The 17,859-nt window shown below is 55.2% G+C and overlaps 1 protein-coding gene across 1 annotated transcript in view; it reads right to left on the bottom strand.

Moving 5' to 3' along the window:
- Positions 1–659: 659 nt before the first annotated feature.
- Positions 660–17,859, bottom strand: part of VAC14 (VAC14 component of PIKFYVE complex) — a 59,481-nt gene continuing 42,281 nt past the window's right edge. Inside the window, exons 15-19 of the mRNA XM_069026885.1 lie at positions 6,557–6,731; positions 5,692–5,810; positions 4,815–4,894; positions 3,092–3,242; positions 660–1,577 (exon numbers count right to left, since the gene is read on the bottom strand). Of these exons, the coding sequence (XP_068882986.1) occupies positions 1,415–1,577; positions 3,092–3,242; positions 4,815–4,894; positions 5,692–5,810; positions 6,557–6,731 (688 nt within the window). The 3' untranslated portion in view covers positions 660–1,414. The remainder of the gene's footprint in view (positions 1,578–3,091; positions 3,243–4,814; positions 4,895–5,691; positions 5,811–6,556; positions 6,732–17,859) is intronic.

The following is a 17,859-nucleotide window of genomic DNA, read 5'->3' as shown; positions in this document are numbered from 1 at the left end:
CAACGAGCTCAGCGGGAGTGAGGCAGAGACTGCCCTGGCCCACACTGGCAATGAGCCGGGGGTCCAGCAACAGGTACACCCCAGCACCCCGAGAAACTGGTGGGCTTGAGAAGCCATTGCTCGCCTATCCTGGAGGGCTGGCTGTTAAAATTAACCCGCCGTGACTGGGTCTGGAAAGCCCGTTCCCGGGAATGACAGGAATGTCTTTATCCTGGCCAAAGCAGCGCCGGTATGGGGCTGTTTGGGGAACCCACTGCCAGAGACAGTCTTTGTTGTAAACAGGCCAGAAGCCATAAAAACTCCACGAATTCCTCCAATCCCCCTTTTCCTGGGATCAAGTGAGGGCCTGAAACATGCAGGGGATGCATTGGTGTTCCCCCAAACCACAGCAGCCTGGCACGTGTCGGGGTCCCTCAGTGCCACAGGACGGGACGAAGGCAGCACCGGTGGCTGCTCAGAGCCAGGAAAATGCCTGTCACTGTGCTGCGGTTTCGTGACTGTGGCCTGGAAGAATTTCAGTGGTGTTTTTTTTCCTGCTGGGAAGAAGAGCAGGCGGAGAAGCCCTTGTGAGCCAACGTGGCAGGGCTGGGCCAGCCTGGGGCACAGGGTCAAGCAAGATGCTCCATGCCATTCCCTGTCCATGCTGGGTTTTTGGCTCCACTTGGGAACAGAACTATGATGGGAAGCCCAGCAACAAGGAATGGGCTGTTCTGCATTGCCTGTTTATTTTATCAGGGGGAGCTTAATGCAGGAACAAGGAATGGAGTCTGGGGTTAGGTCCACTGCCCCCCGTGTCCCCCGGAGCCGGCTGGGAGTTGAAGCTGTGCCGTTGTCCCTGCCAAGAGCCGGGGACTCAGAGAGGATGTGTGAATGCAGGGAGGGGGCCGAGTGTCAGGCACAGGAGTGTCTCCCCGAGTGAGATGCCACTGGCTACGTCCAGCAGGGCCTCGGAACCAGAGGGTGGAAGTCAGGGTGGTGAGAGGTGGCTGGCAGCCCCACGTGCTTGTTTTCCAGGTCGGAAGGCCAGGGGCTGCTCCCGTCTTCCCTTCCCCTCCTCCGGTGCTACTGGCAGCAGGCTGGGTGCTCAGCTGACAGTCACGGGGAAGGCATTAGCAAAGCAAAGGGGAGTTTCTTCGCCCCATTGCAAGAGAAGATGAGGTGCTTTACCCTGGCCTTCTCCTCCTGCAACCCTTCCCCATATCCCCACAACACCCACAGCAGAAGCTGGGCACAGCCTGAAGGTCTCCCCTCATCCATACGCACAGTGGGGGGCAAAACCAGCCCCGTGTTTGCTCATCTCCATTAAACCCACCAGATTCTCTGGTGGCCAGCAACCGGTGTGCCTGTTCCCTGGTCCGTGTCCCCTGGTCCCTATCCCAGCAACTGTGCACACCCGCGGCAGCCACAGGGATGCTCAGAGGACCACCCGCCGGTCCAGCTGCTCTGCCTGCCCGGCTCGCTGGTGTCTTGCTTCCAGGTGCTTGTTTTGGACCTTCTCAAAGTGCTGCAGCAGCTCCGTGTAGTCGATGTTGGAGGCTGCTGTTCTCTTGAAGCTGGTGCTGGGCTTGGTGTTGTCCCTGCAGGGTGGGAAGAGAGAATGAGGGTGGGAAATGGATGGGGATGTTTGGTACTGTGAGCATCCAGCACTGGCAGCACCAAAAGCTTGTCCTGAAGAAGCTGAGCTCAGCAAATCCTAGTCATGCAAATCCTGGTGCCTCATAAAACACCCCTAAAGACATATTTTCTTCCTCCAAACAGGAGATAGAGCCCAAGAGGTCCTGGGACAAGTAGGGGACAAGGGACATCTGCATCTTGGCTCCACATGAGAGGTTTAATCCCTCTGCCACATGCTCCCATCTATCCCAACCCATTCCAGTCAAAAGCAGTGAGGAAAGGATGCCAGGGCCATGTGCCTCAGTTTCCATGTCCGTTTTTTCGAGCAAGCAAAAAACATCCAGTGGCAGCAGGAACAGTCCCCAGGGATGAGCACCCATGGCTGGAGCCTCCAAATGTGGGCTCCCTCAGGTTCCAGCCATGGATACTCATCCCTGTGCTGTGCCCATGCAAAGAAGGGGGAGACACCAGCCATAAGATGCCCACGGGAAGATGGCAGGCAGCTCTGGTGGCCCTGGTATGTCCCTGGGGAGGGGGCAGCTGTGGCTGGCCGGTTATGAAAGCCGGCTTCCGTGTTTGAAGGAATGTAGGTCAGAGTTAATCAGATGCTCAGGCCGTCTGACAGCTCGAAAAACCCCCACTGCCAGGGTTAGTGGGGAGAAAAAAGGAGGGGGAAGCACATGCAGCCCCCTCTCCACCCCCCCAATTAAATATCAGTGCTGGGTTGTGGGTAGGAGCTCAGCGCCAGAGGCCATGAGGGATAAAAGCCATCCCAGGGAAGCAGTTAAAAGCCAAGGAGCGACAACAGCGGCGGGGGGTTAATTCAGAAACCTGCCCATCTTGGGAGCTCTTTTTGTTCCCAGGGCTGCGCCAAGGCAGATCCAGCTTTATCATCAACCCCCCCCTCCCACTACTCATTAGCCAAGGGTTGGAAAGCAAATCCTACTGGCAGCACCCCTGGGCAGGGAGCACGAGGATCTCAGCTGGTCCCCAGGGAGATGCCGCCCTTGCACATCTCACAGATCCCCAAAGGCCAGCAGTGGAAATGGAGCAGCCGTCCAGAGGCATTAGCAGGGTGCCAGGCTCCTTTTGGGTGCCGTGAAGGCTGTCCAGGCTGCAGGGGGGATGCTTTGGGAGCACTCCCCAGCTGCTGGAGTCTTTCTCCATAAACCTCCTTCCCAGCTCTGCTCGTTTCCATAGCGACCCCACAAGTGAAATTTTCCATCCCGGATGCCAAATGCCTGTGGATGAGGCACAGCCCTCCCAGGGTTACCAAATATAGACACAAAAAACCCCCCGAGCCAACACTCCCAGCCATGGGGACAAGGAGCAGCCACGGCCGCAACAGAGCTGGGGGGTGAAAGCCAGAGCATGGGGCTGAGCCTGGGATCGGGGCTGAGCCTGGAATGGCAGGGATGCTCAGCTGTGGGGGAACAGCTGATCCAGCCCGATGCTGGTCCGTCCCCACGGCACTTACGTGGTCTGCATGAGCTCTGGGTTGGGCACACACTGGAGGCGGTGGGAGAGGAGCTGGAAGGCGCTGCTCTGGGGCAGCAGCATCAGCAGGCCATAGAGAGCCTTGATCAGGTAGGGGTTGTTCTTCACATCCAGCAGCTGCAGGCGGAGATCTGGAAGCGGACAGAAGAGGATGGGAAGGCAGGGAAAATGCATTTCATCTTCAGCTGCAGTAACAGGTTCCTCCCACCCACTCTGATAGCCCTGGAGAGGCTCTAAGCCTCTGCCAGTCGACCCATGGGGCACTTGATGGCACCCTTCTCCCCTTTCATTAACCCATCCATCTTGGTGTCCCACACTGTCCAGAAGTCCCTCTCCTTGACACAGCCCCCTGGGGGGCAACTGGCTTCCCAGTCTGCCACTTCTGATACCACTCACCCCTGACACCATCTGCCTGAGAACACACATGCAACATGGGATTGCTCCTCAGCTTCTGCAGATTCAGCAGTAATACCCACCCCGGAGCATCACATCCAGAGGGCTGGGTGACAGCCTCCTGGGGACTCTCTGGAGCAGAAGGGATCCCCTCCGCTTGGTTCTGAGGATTACATGTGCTGGGCCTCAGTAGAGGCAAAACCACCCTCTGGCCCCATCCCTTGCTGTGCTCATGGTGGAAGAGTCTTCTGGAGCCCTAAATACAACTGAAGGGGTAGCCCAGGTGATGGGGCAAAGCCTGTGTCCCATCATTTCACCTGGTTGTCACTTGCACCTCTGGTGTCTCCCAGTGAAGGGAGCCATCCCTAGGGATGCCACTTTGTGGGGGACACATCTGTCCCCTACCCCGAGATGTGCAAACTAAGGTGAGTGTGGTGGGGAACTCTTGATGAGTAATTTTGGGGCATGCAAAACCACCACAGACACGTGGCTGCCTCACACATTGGGACAGTCATCCTGGGGATAAGGGACAGGGTCTACTGGAGGGAGCATGACTGGGGGTTTCTACTGCCCAGCTGCTCTAACCCTCTTCCCCTAAATATTTCCCAGTACTACCCTGGACCTATATAGGTCCCCCATAAAGTCCTTTCCAGGACATTTCCCAACAACCTCAGTGCACTGCTACACCTTCAATGGGAAGCCCAGGGACAGCAAACTGACATCATGAGAAATCCCCCCACAGCCCCAGGTCACCCTGCCATGTCCCCTGCCACCATCCTGGCTCCCACTGTCACACCCCTGAGACCCTGGTCAGGCACTGCAATATTACCCAGTGGGGGACTCACACTGCTGCATGCTGGAGAAAACATAAGCTGTTTTTTTAGGGCTTAACTCTTCATTCCTAGAAAAAACCCCTTTTTTCTTGCTAAGAGCCCCAGTAGCACCCACGATGCCACCCCGTGCATCCGAGGGTAGCACAGAGGGTTCCCCCCCATCTGACGCCCTCCTCGTGCAACCCTGGAGATGCTCAGTGTGATCCAGGCCCTCCCCCATCCCTTCCCTCATCCCTTTTGTTGGATGCCAGTGCTGCTCGCTCCCTTAACCTATATCTGGGGGGCAATGCTGCCTCCCCCCGTGCTGCCAGCGTGCCCTTTTCCCGGCGGGCAGCTCCAGCACCGGGCAAACCTCCCGGCAAGAAGTCTCATAACTTCTGCTCTATTTATTTGTGCGGCGGCTGCCGCCTGCGATGGAGGCGCGGGGAGGGGGAGCACCGCACGCCGCCCCTTCCCCACCCGGGGTTTCCTCCTTACACGTGAATATGGGGCACTCGATGAGCTGCACCAGCTTGTCCACCTCGGTGAGGAAATCCACGGTGACCTCCAGATCCCCGCTGGATGTGGCTGTTAAGGATGTTACCTTGGAAAAAGGTGGCTGGGTAGCAGCAGATGGCTCGCGCGGGTGATGCCCAGTGTGGACCGTGGCTTTGCCAAAGCCTCCCTGTATCCACAGGTCCTGTGGGATACGAGCAGGCAGGGAAGAGGCAGGGCTTGCATACAGGCAGGGCTGAAAGGTCTGTAGGGTGGCCAAGGGATGATGGAGGGAGACAGGAGGAGCAGGCAGGTACAGGGGAAGAGGCAGGCTGCCCAAAAAGCTGAGAGCAGGCAGGAGGAGTGTTCAAGGGAGGACACTTGCTTTTACCCTCCTGGCCCATGCGGACAGTGTGTCTCCCAGAAGGAATGCCGGTGTGCACTGGGAGGGGAACTTGAGCGTGTTACTGTGCTTCTTCGTTTGGAAAACTACTCAGGGAAGCTTGGGGTTTGCTGGCACATGAAAATAATCATTCTGCTGAAGGCAGATGGTGAGCTCACCGGGGATTGTGCCGTGCTGGGCACTGCCTGCTCCTCACCAGGCCAGGAGGCCAAAGCCATCATCTTCCTGGGAGGAAGAGGATGTTGAGGAGCCTCCCCTCCTGGGCAGGGGAAGGTCAAGGCTCAGTCAGTGCATGCTTTCCTCTCTTCTCACCACAAAAAAAAGGATGACACCAGGGGAAGGGAGCTGGCACATGCCCAGCACAGGCTGCCCTGCCCCAGTAATGATGGGCTGCAGGCTACAGGGTGACCTTGGTTGCCACAGAGGGACCAAGGGCCAGTTCAGTCCCCACCCTGACAGAAAATCCCCGAAGGATACAATTTCTGGATGAGGTCGTAGGCATGCTTGTAGTTCTGGGTAAGGAAGCAGAGGGACACGGTTGTCACAGGGTTGTGACACCAGGACCGGTACAGGCAGCAGAAGAGGTTACGGCTTTCCTGGGGAAAGAGGGAACCATTGGGGTTTGGTCATCACTGGGTGCACAGACATGGCATGGAGAGCCCCAGCTACCCAGCATCAACCTGCCAGGCTGGCAAGTGCCACCGAGACACAAAGGGATGTTTTTGGACCCACCAAGTCCATCTGGCACTGACAAGAGCCTCAGCCTCAGGAGATGGGAGACCAGGTGGGCTTTGGGGTGACAGCATGATGAGGTGGCCCTCAGGGTTGCTGTGTCCACCACAGGATGTGGGGCTGGAGGATGATGCTGTCTCACCCAAAGGGATACCCCTGCATCACTGGTTTTCAGCAGAAGAAGGAGGAGGAGAAATCCTCCTCCTTCTCTCCCTCCTTGGATGTCACTGGTGCTGGTGGCAGCTGCTCAGCAAATCCTGTGGGTATGTTCCTGGGAGGGACATTTGAGGGACTGCAGGACTCTCCTCCTGCTGTCACCTGTCCCATGGCCCATGTGGAGGCAGAGGGAGAAAGGAAGCAGCTGCTTGGGGGCTCAGTAAGCCCATTCCCATTCCAGGGAGAAAAGCAAGAGTTGGGCAGAGCTGGGCACATCCTCCAAGTCCATCCTCAGCTCCTGAAGGGTGGAAGAATAAAAGAGGCTGCCCGAGCTCCAACCCTGGGACCTACCAGGCAGGGACTGAGCAACAAGACACACTCCAGGTGGCTGCCAGGTCCCCACCACCCCCACTATGTCCCCTCCAGCTGCTAAGCCTGCTCCTGCTGCTCATACCGGGGTCTTCAGGTCCTTCAGTTGGTTTCTCAGCTGGAAGAGCTCAGAGGACGTCAACAGGATGGTATTGAGGGTGTGGACCATGGTAGAGGCGAACTTGAGGTCCTCCTCCCTAAGCAGTATGTCTGCCATGGAGTGAAAGATGTTCTCTGCATTCAGAAGTAGACAAAGCTGCCTGTGTATCACAGAGGAGAGAAACCAGGGGGGAAGGATGGTTAATGAGCACAACCAGAACTCTGATGTGAGCCCACTCCTCCAGAGAGGATCAGGGAGGAGATCTGGGTGCATTAGAAGTTGGGTGAGTGTGATGGCGCCAGAAGGGAGATGCTTGCGGGGCAATACCAGGCTCTGCATTTGGAGCATGCAGCTATTCACACCAGGACAAGAACAAAAAACCATAGCTAGGCTGACATGTCCCTGGTCATGTTGCTTTGGGCCTTGCTGACACACACCACTATGGCTCATGCCACCTCAAACCTTCCTGTGACCTCTCTCATGAAGTTTCAGTGTCACTTTCCACCCTGACCAGTGTAGTGAGCATGCAGTAGCACCATTGCAGATGGCATGTGATGGCCCAGTCAGACCAATATCCCACTGACACCGGGGAACATCCCAGTGAGCGTGGCCAGTGGGGCAAAACAATTCCTCCTGGCATTCAGCAAAGCTCTGGAGCCAGAGGCTGCTCTTTGAACTCCTCCAGGCTCCAGCTGCCAGGAGATCCGGTGCTGAGTGGCTCCAAAGCTCCAGCTGGTGAAGCTGGAAGATGTCTCTGCTCCACTGGATATCCTGCCAGCAGCACTCTCCCCAAAACACAGTGTAACCAGCACTGCAGCCCACGCTGATCTGCCTGGCTGGGTCACAGCAGGAATGTCCTGCTTAACAAACCTTGAGGCATTCCCAAGATTTTCAACATTTTTTAGACCAGAAACAAAAAAACAGATTTTTTTTTCTCCCACATTTGTTTGGATTTTGGGATTTCCTGTTCTTCTCCAGGCTGTTGCCTTCCTGGGCAGTTTGTATGAGGACACCTGAAATGCTACCCAGTGCCAGCTCAGATCCCCAATGTGGGGACTGGAGAGACACAGGGAAGTCTGCCTGGCTCCCCGGCATCCCAGCTTCTCCTGAAACTGGGATGCTCCCTGGCTCACCACATTTCCCCATGGGCTGATGGGGAACCTTGGCACCAAGGCATCCCCCAGAGCAACTCTGCTTTCCCCCAGCTCCTACCAAGCACAGTTCCCCACCAGATACTCTTAGCTGGACATCAAACTTCCCCCTGGAGGCATCTCTGAGAGGATTAAGAGGCAAAACAATAAGCAACTGTTTGGGCTGCTGGGTGGGAGGCATTCACTAGCTGCCTGGTTTGGCCAGGAGGTGAGAGGTACACCTAAACTCCCCCTGCCCGAAAGTCATGTTTTCACCTCCTGGGGTGAGGAGGAGGAAGGATGTGAGTTTCCAGCCCCTGTTCCTGTGAGGATGGACCAGAGAAGACTATTTGGCTCTAGCTAGACACCAAAAACCATACCCTAAAGCCTGGTGGTTTAGGGACGCAGGAGGAGAATGAAGATACAGATCTTCTCTCCTTAACACATGGAGGAAGAAACCCTCATCTTCCTCCCACCTCTTCATCCTGCCAAATAATCCCTTCCCTCCTCACCCAGCCCCGGCTGCTCTCCATCGACAGCTCCCGCATCCCGCGTGGCCGCCGCCGGACAATGAGATGCTCTGTGCGGGATTTTACGTAACCCAACCCGGCGATCGCCCTGGACCCCGCTAAAATGGAACGGGCTGTGATAAATAAGCTCATTTATCCCAATTATTCTTACGTAACCAGCTGCATTCATGGGGATGAAAACGCTTCCCTGATTTCTCGCCGCTTGGACGCGGGCTGGCTGGAGGAGGGAGAGCGGTGGGAAAGTGAGGCACGAAGGGAGGAAAGGGGAAGGCAGAGGCTTTTAGTCCAGCATGATGGAGCCAAAAGCAAATCAATAGCTCAGAGTTGCAGGCAGGATCCAGTCACTGCCAGCTGCAGCAGAGCAAGCCCAGCCTGGGCAGGACCAAGCCCAGCCCAGGAGTAAGCTGGCTCCATGCTACCCTTCTCCAGCTGGGGGAATAAGTGGATGCCCCATCCTTGCCAAGCTTCCTCCAGCAGCCGTGCTGGGCACTTGGACCATGAAGTAGGACGGTTTACTGTGCCCAAAGAAGGGATGAGTCCTCCAGGGACAAACAGTGGGACAGTTTTAGTGTCAAGAGTGAAGTGGTTGGTGCGCCAGTACAGCCGGGACTGGCTGCACTGCTCGTGGCTGGTGGGGAGCCAGTGTTTTATACCTTCCAGGCAGGAAGACTATGGCAAGAACTTAAACAAGAAAAACTGCCAGGGAGCACTGAGGGCAATTCAGTGACCTCCAAAGCTCCCCCATCACAAAAAGGATGCCAGCCAGGTTCCCCCTCCACCGTTCCTCCGTGGAAAAGGAAGGCTCTTGCTTTCCATAAACAGGAGCTCTGCCATTTGTCTGGTGAACGCTGTGCTCACAGTGAGCAGGGGGCTGAATGCAAGCTGCTTTCTAATTTCAGGCCTGGTTTTGATTAGTGGGGAAGGGTTGGGATTGTCCCCCCTCCTTTCAGTGGCATTGGGGAACTGGAAACTGTCAGGGTGTTAGAGGAGTAGCTGTGTGGAGATGGTCTCCCTGCTCCAAAGCTGTGTCACCCCATGGGGATGCTGTCCTGCTTGGGCACCATCCCCTCCAGCTGCCCCCAGGTTCTCTGGAAGCCACCAGCAGAATGAGTTTGCCAGTGCACAGCATCCTCCTATGGCACTGGCAGAGACCTCCACGAAGCCCCTTGAACGGCATATCCCAAAAGCAGACCCCAAAGGAGGGGACAACTGGCTGGTCCTGCAGCTGCTGGCCTCCATGACAGCAGCCAGCAGCTGAGCCCAACTGCCAGCACCAGGTGGCTGCTCATGGCGTGGGAGGGTCCCCAGGAGCCCATCCCCTGGGAGGCTTTGATGGCATGAGGGGAACGCCAGGCTGACTGGGAGGAGGCAGGGAAAGGGGCTGAACAGAGGACAGGTGGCTTCAACTGAGATGCCGGTGGAGTGGCTGTGGAAGGGAACAGGGCAGAGGGGACAGAGAGTGGGAGCCACACCCCTTATACATACACACCATAAATATATCCCAGATATATACATCCCATAAATGTGTGTGTGTATATATATATATATATATATATATATATATACATGCAGACTTTAAATATATACATCTCCCCAAATATACATGATGTGATGACGGAAGGAACCGGCTAATCCCCCTGAAGCATCATTCCAGGAAGATGCCTCTCCCTGGAGCTCTCCCTGCATCCCTGTGGGTGACGTGCATCCCGTTGCTCATGGGGACTCAGAGAGTCCCCCAAGGATCTCCTGCCATAGAATAAGAGGGGAAGAAGTGTCCCCAGGGAGGCAGAAGCCACAGAGCATCATGGCACACACTGGTTACGTTAGGCAGCCGGCAGCGCAGGCACATGGCGATAATGAAATGTGGTATTCAGGCCATTAAAATTTAACTCCTTAAATTAAAAGGGTTATTCAAGCCTTTCTGATGGAGCCAAGGAATGTGGCTGCAGGCAGATGAGAGGCAGCATCTGCCTGTAGTGTGATGATGGGGGACACCTTGAGCCACCATGGGGCTCCCAAGGGACCCAGCAGGTCACCTCCAGCCCCTGCTGCAGTCACAGGACCCTGCCCACCCCCTTGCCTGAAGGACCCCTTGACAACACGAGGCTGGCCAAGGGAAGAGCCACAGAGGGCACCACAAGCTTTGCGTGGCCACGTTACCCTGGGGTCCCCCTGTGCCTCTGATGCAGCAGCCACCAAGTTGCCAGCACAGCAATGTCAATCGCAATGAATTCCCATCACACAAATGGTTGGTAGAGTGGGATGAGGCACGAGAACAAGCGGAACAGGGATCATACAGGGGCAGGGAGCTGCTGCAGGGCAATCTGCTGGAGCCCAGAGGATGTTGGCAAGATGGGGTGGCTTTAGAGCCACATCTCCAATTAAGGACAAGCCCCGGCGTTCCTCCCAGCCCTCTTGCTTTGACAACTCGATGCCTGGAAACCGGCTAATCTAAACACCATCATTTCAGGGAGCTGTCAGGCTCCCATCCTGCCTGCTCGTCCCTTTAACCACTTCAGCCCCGTCCCCTGCCCCGAGCCACCATGCAGGAACAGGGTGGCGGAGGGTCAGGCCAGACCAATGCTTGCTCAAAGAGGGTGAACATTTGTGTTTCCCTAAACTTAAAAAAAAGTTTCCCTAAACTTAAAAAACTGCAGAACCACCTCCTCGTCTGGGATCTGTGGGGTGCCTGAGGGGAAACACTGGTCCCATCCTGTTGCCCGGCCATGCTGAGCACCGTCCCGCTGTGTTCAATTAAGCAGGTGCTTCTTCATTAAGCACTAGTGATTTGCTTTATTAGCTCTGGGCTAATAGACACGGGGCCCCAGCAGGGAGAGGATCATGTCTCGTCCCACTTCCAGCAACTGGGACAGAGCCTGAGCTGTGGAAGGAGCTGGCTGAGGCCTGGGAATCATGCTCTGAGGGGTTCTGCTCCACTTTTCTGCTCATGGGTCTCAGAACAACTTCCACAGCTGTGAGGAGGGCAGAGCCCTTCCCTGCTTCCTCCCAACCCTCCTCTTCCTCTGCTCCCTTCCTCTCTCCTCCCAAAGGCTTTCCCCACCCTTCCTCCACACCCCAGGCTCCCCAGCAGATGCCCCAGTTTAACCCACCTAACCAGGGAATCCACAGCCTCCATGGTGCCCACTGCCCATCCCCATCCCCCTGAAATTCTCTTGCCAGAAAAAGCAGCATCCTCAGCCTGGCCCAGCAGCTGGGATCCTTTAGGAATTTGCAGAGGAAGCATAGATAAAATTAGGATGGCAAGGGGAGAAGGAGAAGAGAGCAAGTAGGGGAAGCAGGAGGATGTCATTGTACCATCCTTTCCCTCCACATCAGCAAAGAATATCCCAGTCCTCCATTTTAATCCCCCCCTTTCCTGAATCCAGGCTCCAGAGCCGCTCCTCTGGGCAAGGGAAACCATGGCAACCCCAGCAGCTCCTGCTTTACAAAATTCATAGCGTTTTATGTAAGGGATTTTGAATGGTTTGGGAAGTTTAGGAGTAGGGGAGCTCCTTCTGCAGGAGGCAGGTCTGGGGAGGAGAAGGACCCTCATCAGCTTTGGTTTCTTGGAATGGTTATCAAGCTCCCCAGGGAAACTTGGTGAAAGCTGCAGCCCGGAGATGTGCATATCCTGGGAGGCAATGTGTGGATCTGGGAAGGAGATGTGTGGATTCTGGGAGGAGATGTGTAGATCTCAGAAAGCTGGAGGAGACAAGCCCTGCGCTGCCTTCGCTTGAAAAGGGAAAGGTGCAGAGTGTTTCACTGCAAACAAGAAAACCCTCCCACGAAGCGTCTGCTTGGCAGCAGCCGTCAGTGTGACAACTGCCGAAGGAGCTGCGCTGCCAGCTCAGTGCTGGGCTGCGGCCGCCTCAGTGTCAGGCACTCCCCAGGGATCCCTGGGGATCCCCAGAGCAACCAAGACGGATGTCTGAGAGGAACACAGCACAAATGTACATTAGTATTTCAGGCCAGCTTCAACTGGTGAAACAGCATCTTGATCCTGCAGAGCCTCAGCCCGTGGCTTCTGCTCCCCTTGGACATCAGGCCATCGGGAGGTCCCTGTCCTGGCTGGCAGGATGGTGTCCCTGCTGCCTACTAAAGCTGATAGTCCAGCCTGAAGCTGGGCACTCGTGATGAACCCAGCCTTGTTCCCACCTTGGACATGCCTGGAGAACAGTGCCCTTCAACGAGATCACCTTCAGTTCTCCAAGCAGATATCCAACACCTCCAGACATTTTCATGATCAGTGAGATACCTGCAGGTCTGCACCAAACAGGAGAGGGAAACAGGGCTGTAGCAAGGGGAAGGAAGAGTAATATCCTTTGGGATGGGCCAGAAGCTAAAGGACAACTAAATTTGGAAACTTGATGGTCCGCTCAGCCCAAGGTATGGCCCAACTTTTAGGCATAACACGGATGAATGTGGCAGCTCCCCCAAGGTGAAGCCCACTAGACAGACAACCAGCACCAGCCTCCAGCTGCTCAAGCTGGTGTGTCCCAGGAGTTTCCTTGAGGAAACTTTATTGTGACTTCTGGATAAAGCTATCCTGCCCATAGAATTCGGGAATGGTTTGGCTTGGAAGGGACCTTAAAAACGATCTGGTTCCAACCCTCTGCCATGGGCAGGGACACCTTTCACTACACCAGGCTGCTCCAAGCCCCATCCAACCTGGCCGTGAGCACCTGCACTGATGAGTCATTGGTGACCTGCAAAGTTTACAAAATCCTGTAGGAACATCTGAGCATCTACAGGAGGCTCACTTGAAAAACAGGCAAACCTGCCCTTCCAAATCCTCTAGGAAAGCAAAAAATTACCTCCCTGAAGCACTTCTTTTCCATCTTTTAAACTTGCCAGTGACTCAATGGCGAGATGGGTGGCAAATGCAAGTCTTGCCCTGGGCTCTTGGGGCTTCAAGCCCCAGGCAGGAGGCACCAGCAGCAGCATTAGAGCACATGCCTGGCTCCAGCCACCACCGAAGCTGAGAGGAACAAGTCATTCAGTGCTCGCAGTTCAAGTGAGCCCTCCAGAGCCTGTTCCCAGAGGGGCACTTACACTGGGCACTGATGTTTTCAGGCAAGCTCTGTTAGGAAGGGGAAGAAGGGTAGGGGCTGGCTTGGGAGTGGGGGAGAAGTGTAGAGCAGCAGCAGATCCTTCCTTTGAGACGTCCGCTTCCCTTTCAGGCTGACAGCTGTGGCCTAATTTTCAAGAAAACTGACAAGCGCCTTATTTCTCCCCCTATAATTTCTTATCACTGCAAATAAAATAGGTTAAAGGAGCGGGTGCAAAGCTGTGGCAACAGGAGCTGGGAGAGGCTGATCCTGTTCAGGGCACGCACAGCTTGTACAGAGATGGGAGCTGCTGTCCCTGCGCTCACCCTTCCCCATCACTTTGCTTTAAGATGAAGAAATGAAAGTACTTTTGTTTCTAAAAGCATGGCCAAGGAGCAGGTTGTTGTCCTACAGGTGCACGAGCCTTTGGACCTCCCTGCAGGGAAGGTAGATTTGGGGGAAAATGGTCCTGCTAGCCATCTCTAGACCTCTGAAAGCAGAGGGATAGAATATGGCAGCAATACACATGAAGCTTTCCAGAAGGAAGGAAAGAGAAGAGACTGGGAAGAGGTGGCAGCATCTTATGGCTCAAGGATAAGTGTATCCTGGGGTGGGAGGTGAAGCTGTCTTGTCTCTTCTGCCAACAACTCGAGCACGTCCTGGAGCTCAGGGAAGGAGGTGCCTGTAACTCAGTGAGCCCTGCTGCACTTCCTACTCAAGTGTCAGCTGAAAAAATACCCCATTTATTGCCATGGTTTAGACACCCCAGATGTTATTTCAGCTTTAGTGCCAGGCTTGCCTCCACGCCCCCTGCCTCTCAGCACTGCAGCTGGATCACAATGCCTGCCCTGCCTTCCGAGCCAGGATCCCTGGAGGGATCCCAAGGAGGGATGCAGCCTGAGGAGTCTTGCTCCCTCAAACCCTCCAAGGCCCACAGATGCATGAAAGGAGAGCAGATGGATGCTCCCTGCCCTGCCAGGACCATAAGAGAGCACCCAGTGCTATGAGGGGACCAGCTCTAGGAACATGAAGAGCAGCTCATGCACGAAGGGAAGGAGTACTGAGTGGCAGGAACTCCAATTAGGGTGGCTTTTGCACAACTCCGTGTACTCAGTGAAGAGTTAGAAGTGTCCCATCCAGAGATATCTGAGGACATCCCATCCTGGGAGCAGAGTGCCCAGCTGGACTCACTGGCTGAGGTGAGCTCTTCTCAGTTTTTAACTGAGTGTGCCCTGTACTTGGGGGATAACCCTGAGCAAGATCCCCTGGAGACAGGTGGGGGGAAAAACACTGTTACTCAGCCTGATTTCCTGTCTTGGCTCTTCCCTCCCCAAAGATGAATAAACCAAGCTGTCACAGCTGCAGAGCCAGAGAAGGAAACACCATCAGAATACCCGAGCCTCAACCAACAGGGCCAGACAGGTTAAGCTGCTTCCCCCATGATGAGGGTCCTTACCCCATGAGCCAGGCAAAGAAAATTTGGGAGACACTTTGGAAGCTGCTTGTGCTGAATCCCTGCTCTGTAGAACACGACAGTCAGCAAGCAGGGAAGCTGTGGGCTCCTCTCCCCACAGCCCAGTTCGCCTTCTCCCAGCTCCCTCCTTCCACAGCCTGCTTTTCCACAGCATTCCTGCTGTGATCCTAAGGAAAGTGCTGGGAGGAAGCAGATATCCCTACCTGGGGACCTGCCCTTTGAAGGAACTTGACCATTTTGTGAGGATTTTCCTCTCCTACGCACATTTCCCCTTCCTCCCCTCCACCCTCTCACTGACTCAAATTAATCCCAGCCCACGCCGGCACTGCCGCTCACATGTGGTTCCCATTTTTCTACAGGAAAACCCATCAAATCCTTCCAAGCAGCTCCAAGTATGGCTGGTCCTGGAGCAGCTTTGGTGGGTTATGACAGCAAACTCATTTCCAGGGCCTGGTGCACCCCAGCTCATCCAGCCCCTCCAGCTCAGTGGAGGTATCTCCTGTCCCTCCCTGGGGGTCCAGTCCCAGGAAGGAGCTGGCCAGGGCTGGCCCAGCTCCTGCTCTCTCAGCAGGGATAATCCTTAGACAGGGCAACCAGGCTCCTCCCTTGTGAAGGTCACACTGTTGGTGACTGCTGGTGCATTGTGACTCTCGAGTCAACCTCTCCTCTAGGGGAAGCTGGGTTTTCCCCCTCTGGCTCCTGCTTCATGGGGCTGTGACGGTATCAGAGAACCTAGAATGATGTCCCAGAGCCTCAGTGAATTAAAACCTCAATAAGCACGTGCTCCTGTGGGCTTGTGGAGCCCACTGTGTGATGTAAAAGAGGCAATTTGAAAGCTGGGGGTTTTTGGAGGTACAGCAGGGTTGCTGGCTTCCATCCAAAATTCCCATAGGAGCCTGAGGAGAGCCTGGAAGGCATTCACGGTGCAAGGCTGGGGCAGAGGGAGAATGCAGGAAAGCAGAGCCTGTTTGCTACCACATCACTGTAGCACTGTTCTGGATCTCCAGGCACGGGGTTTTACACAGCAAGCTGGGGAGAGGAGGTTTTGGGGAGCAGGGAGAGTTAAAGGGAGGCACAGAGGAATGGGCTGGAGATAAGCAAGAAGCCCACTGACCTCTGTAAAACTGGGAATGTTCACCACTCTGCCCCATCACCCTGTGCCTGGCCAGGGCCTTGGATGGGAGGGAGTCCCTCTTTCTGCTTTGCAAATGGGCAAAAAAAACCCCAACCTAAAAAGCTTTCTCCGGTTCCTCCTCTCGGCGAGGCACGAGGAGGGGGATGGCGAGTGCACAGTTCATTAAAGCCGGAGGGCAGGCGGCCAGCGAGCATCCTGGCAGGCAGAGCAGTGGATTTTCGCAGGCTCGCTGCCTCCCGACACAGAAGCTTCCCTTGTAGCACTCACAGCTGTTTGGATTTTACCCGAGTTCATATCACAGTTTATCAAAGAGGCTCCATTTTTTTTCCCCTTCTTTTTTTTTTGCACTTTTCTGAGTACAAGCCAAACGGTTCCCGCAAAAACAAACGCAGGTTTTGTTCTGCATTGCAGTGGCACGGAGGGTGGGAGAGAGGAAGAGGTGACACGTGTCCCCCCTCCAGCCCTGATTCACTTACAGAGGGATTTTCAGGGCATGGGTTTGGCAATGGGAGCTGGAGGGGGGCACAGTGGCATCAGCACATCCAAAGGAAGGAGCAGGAGTAGGTCCTGCATCCCAGCAATGGGTGCCCCCAGATCATCAGGAGGTATTGGGATGTTCAGCCAAGGAAAATGTGTGTCCAGGGGAGCTCAAGAGTATCCAGGCCTGGGAGGAGGGTTTTGGTTAGCTCCAGCTCCTGAGTCTCTCCCAGCGAGGGGCTGGGAAGGGAGGAAAGCACAGCAGGAGGAAAGGACAAGGTTAGGGATGAGTTGGGAGTCAGGATGGGGCCGAGGGGACTGGCTCACTGCAGTATAGTGGCATTCTGCAGTTGTGGCATCCTCTTATTACCAAAACAAACACCCACTGGCTCTGTACAGGATCCCCAGTGCATCCCTTGCTATCCAAACCTGTGGCTAAACCCCCATCCCACTCCCTCCCGACAGCCCTCACTGGGATGCTGGCAGGCAGCCCTTCCCTTCCCACTCTCCCAGACAGAAAGCACAGCCCTGGGAATGCCAGGCAGGCCAGTCAAAAGCGATTTAACATGCACCTCACTGCTGGCCTGCCAAGAGCATCGGATGGATGTCTGTGCTCCACACTCCTCCAGCCCTCTGCTCCCCTCCTCTCTGATTCCTCATCCTGGTTAGCAGGTTGAAACTCACTTTGCATCTTTTTCCCTATTTTTTGTGGAGAAACTGGTGTTGTACAGTCAGCCTCTCAGAAGCAGAAAAGCCCTGTCATGCTCAAAAACAGGGACTGGCCACCCCAGCCCCAAGGGCATCATGTACAGCCCTTCATGCACCCAGTGTGACCTGCTAGTGCTTGTCCTCAGCTCTGCCCTCCTCATTATCCAGCTCTCCACTGGCCTCATCCCAGCAGGACTTTGAGACCTCAAGAACAGTCAGAATTTCCAGCCAGGTGAACTTTTCCCGTCTGCTGGAACTATAAATCTGTGGCCCCATCACGAGACTTGGGATTTTCCAGCTCTCCAGCTAATGCCATAAACTGGTTGAACAACCTTCTGTGTTCCAGCCTCTGTCTTCCAGAGTGGATGGAGAACCAACCAGCCCTCCTAGCCAGCCCCCACAGGGTTCAAGCACCGCCCCAAAGGCCAAGGGCCATCTCCAGTCAAATGGACAATCCCACCAGGTGCATCACATGGGAGGTGGTTGAAAAGTCATGCCAGGGCCTCTTCCAAGCAGCTTAACCTCAGAAAACACCTCGTGAGAAGGTGCCAGGCAGTGGGGAAGTTTGTTTAACAGCTCTATAAAACAAGCTGAGACAACCCCTGCATGCGGGCCCCTGCCTGGGGAGCAAAGTGCTGACTCAGGCATCCTCTCTGCCCCAGGGTGCCACTGCTCTGCGAGAAAATGGCCTTGCTGGGTTTAAGAGTTAAGCCCTGCACTTCAAAGCATTCACACATGACATGCATAGGGATGTCTCAGCCACTCAAGCACATCCCATACCCCAGA

The sequence above is a fragment of the Aphelocoma coerulescens genome, chromosome 11 (assembly GCF_041296385.1).
Source record: "Aphelocoma coerulescens isolate FSJ_1873_10779 chromosome 11, UR_Acoe_1.0, whole genome shotgun sequence".
Taxonomy (NCBI): Eukaryota; Metazoa; Chordata; class Aves; order Passeriformes; family Corvidae; genus Aphelocoma; species Aphelocoma coerulescens.
This window is presented reverse-complemented; position numbering and strand designations above follow the sequence as displayed.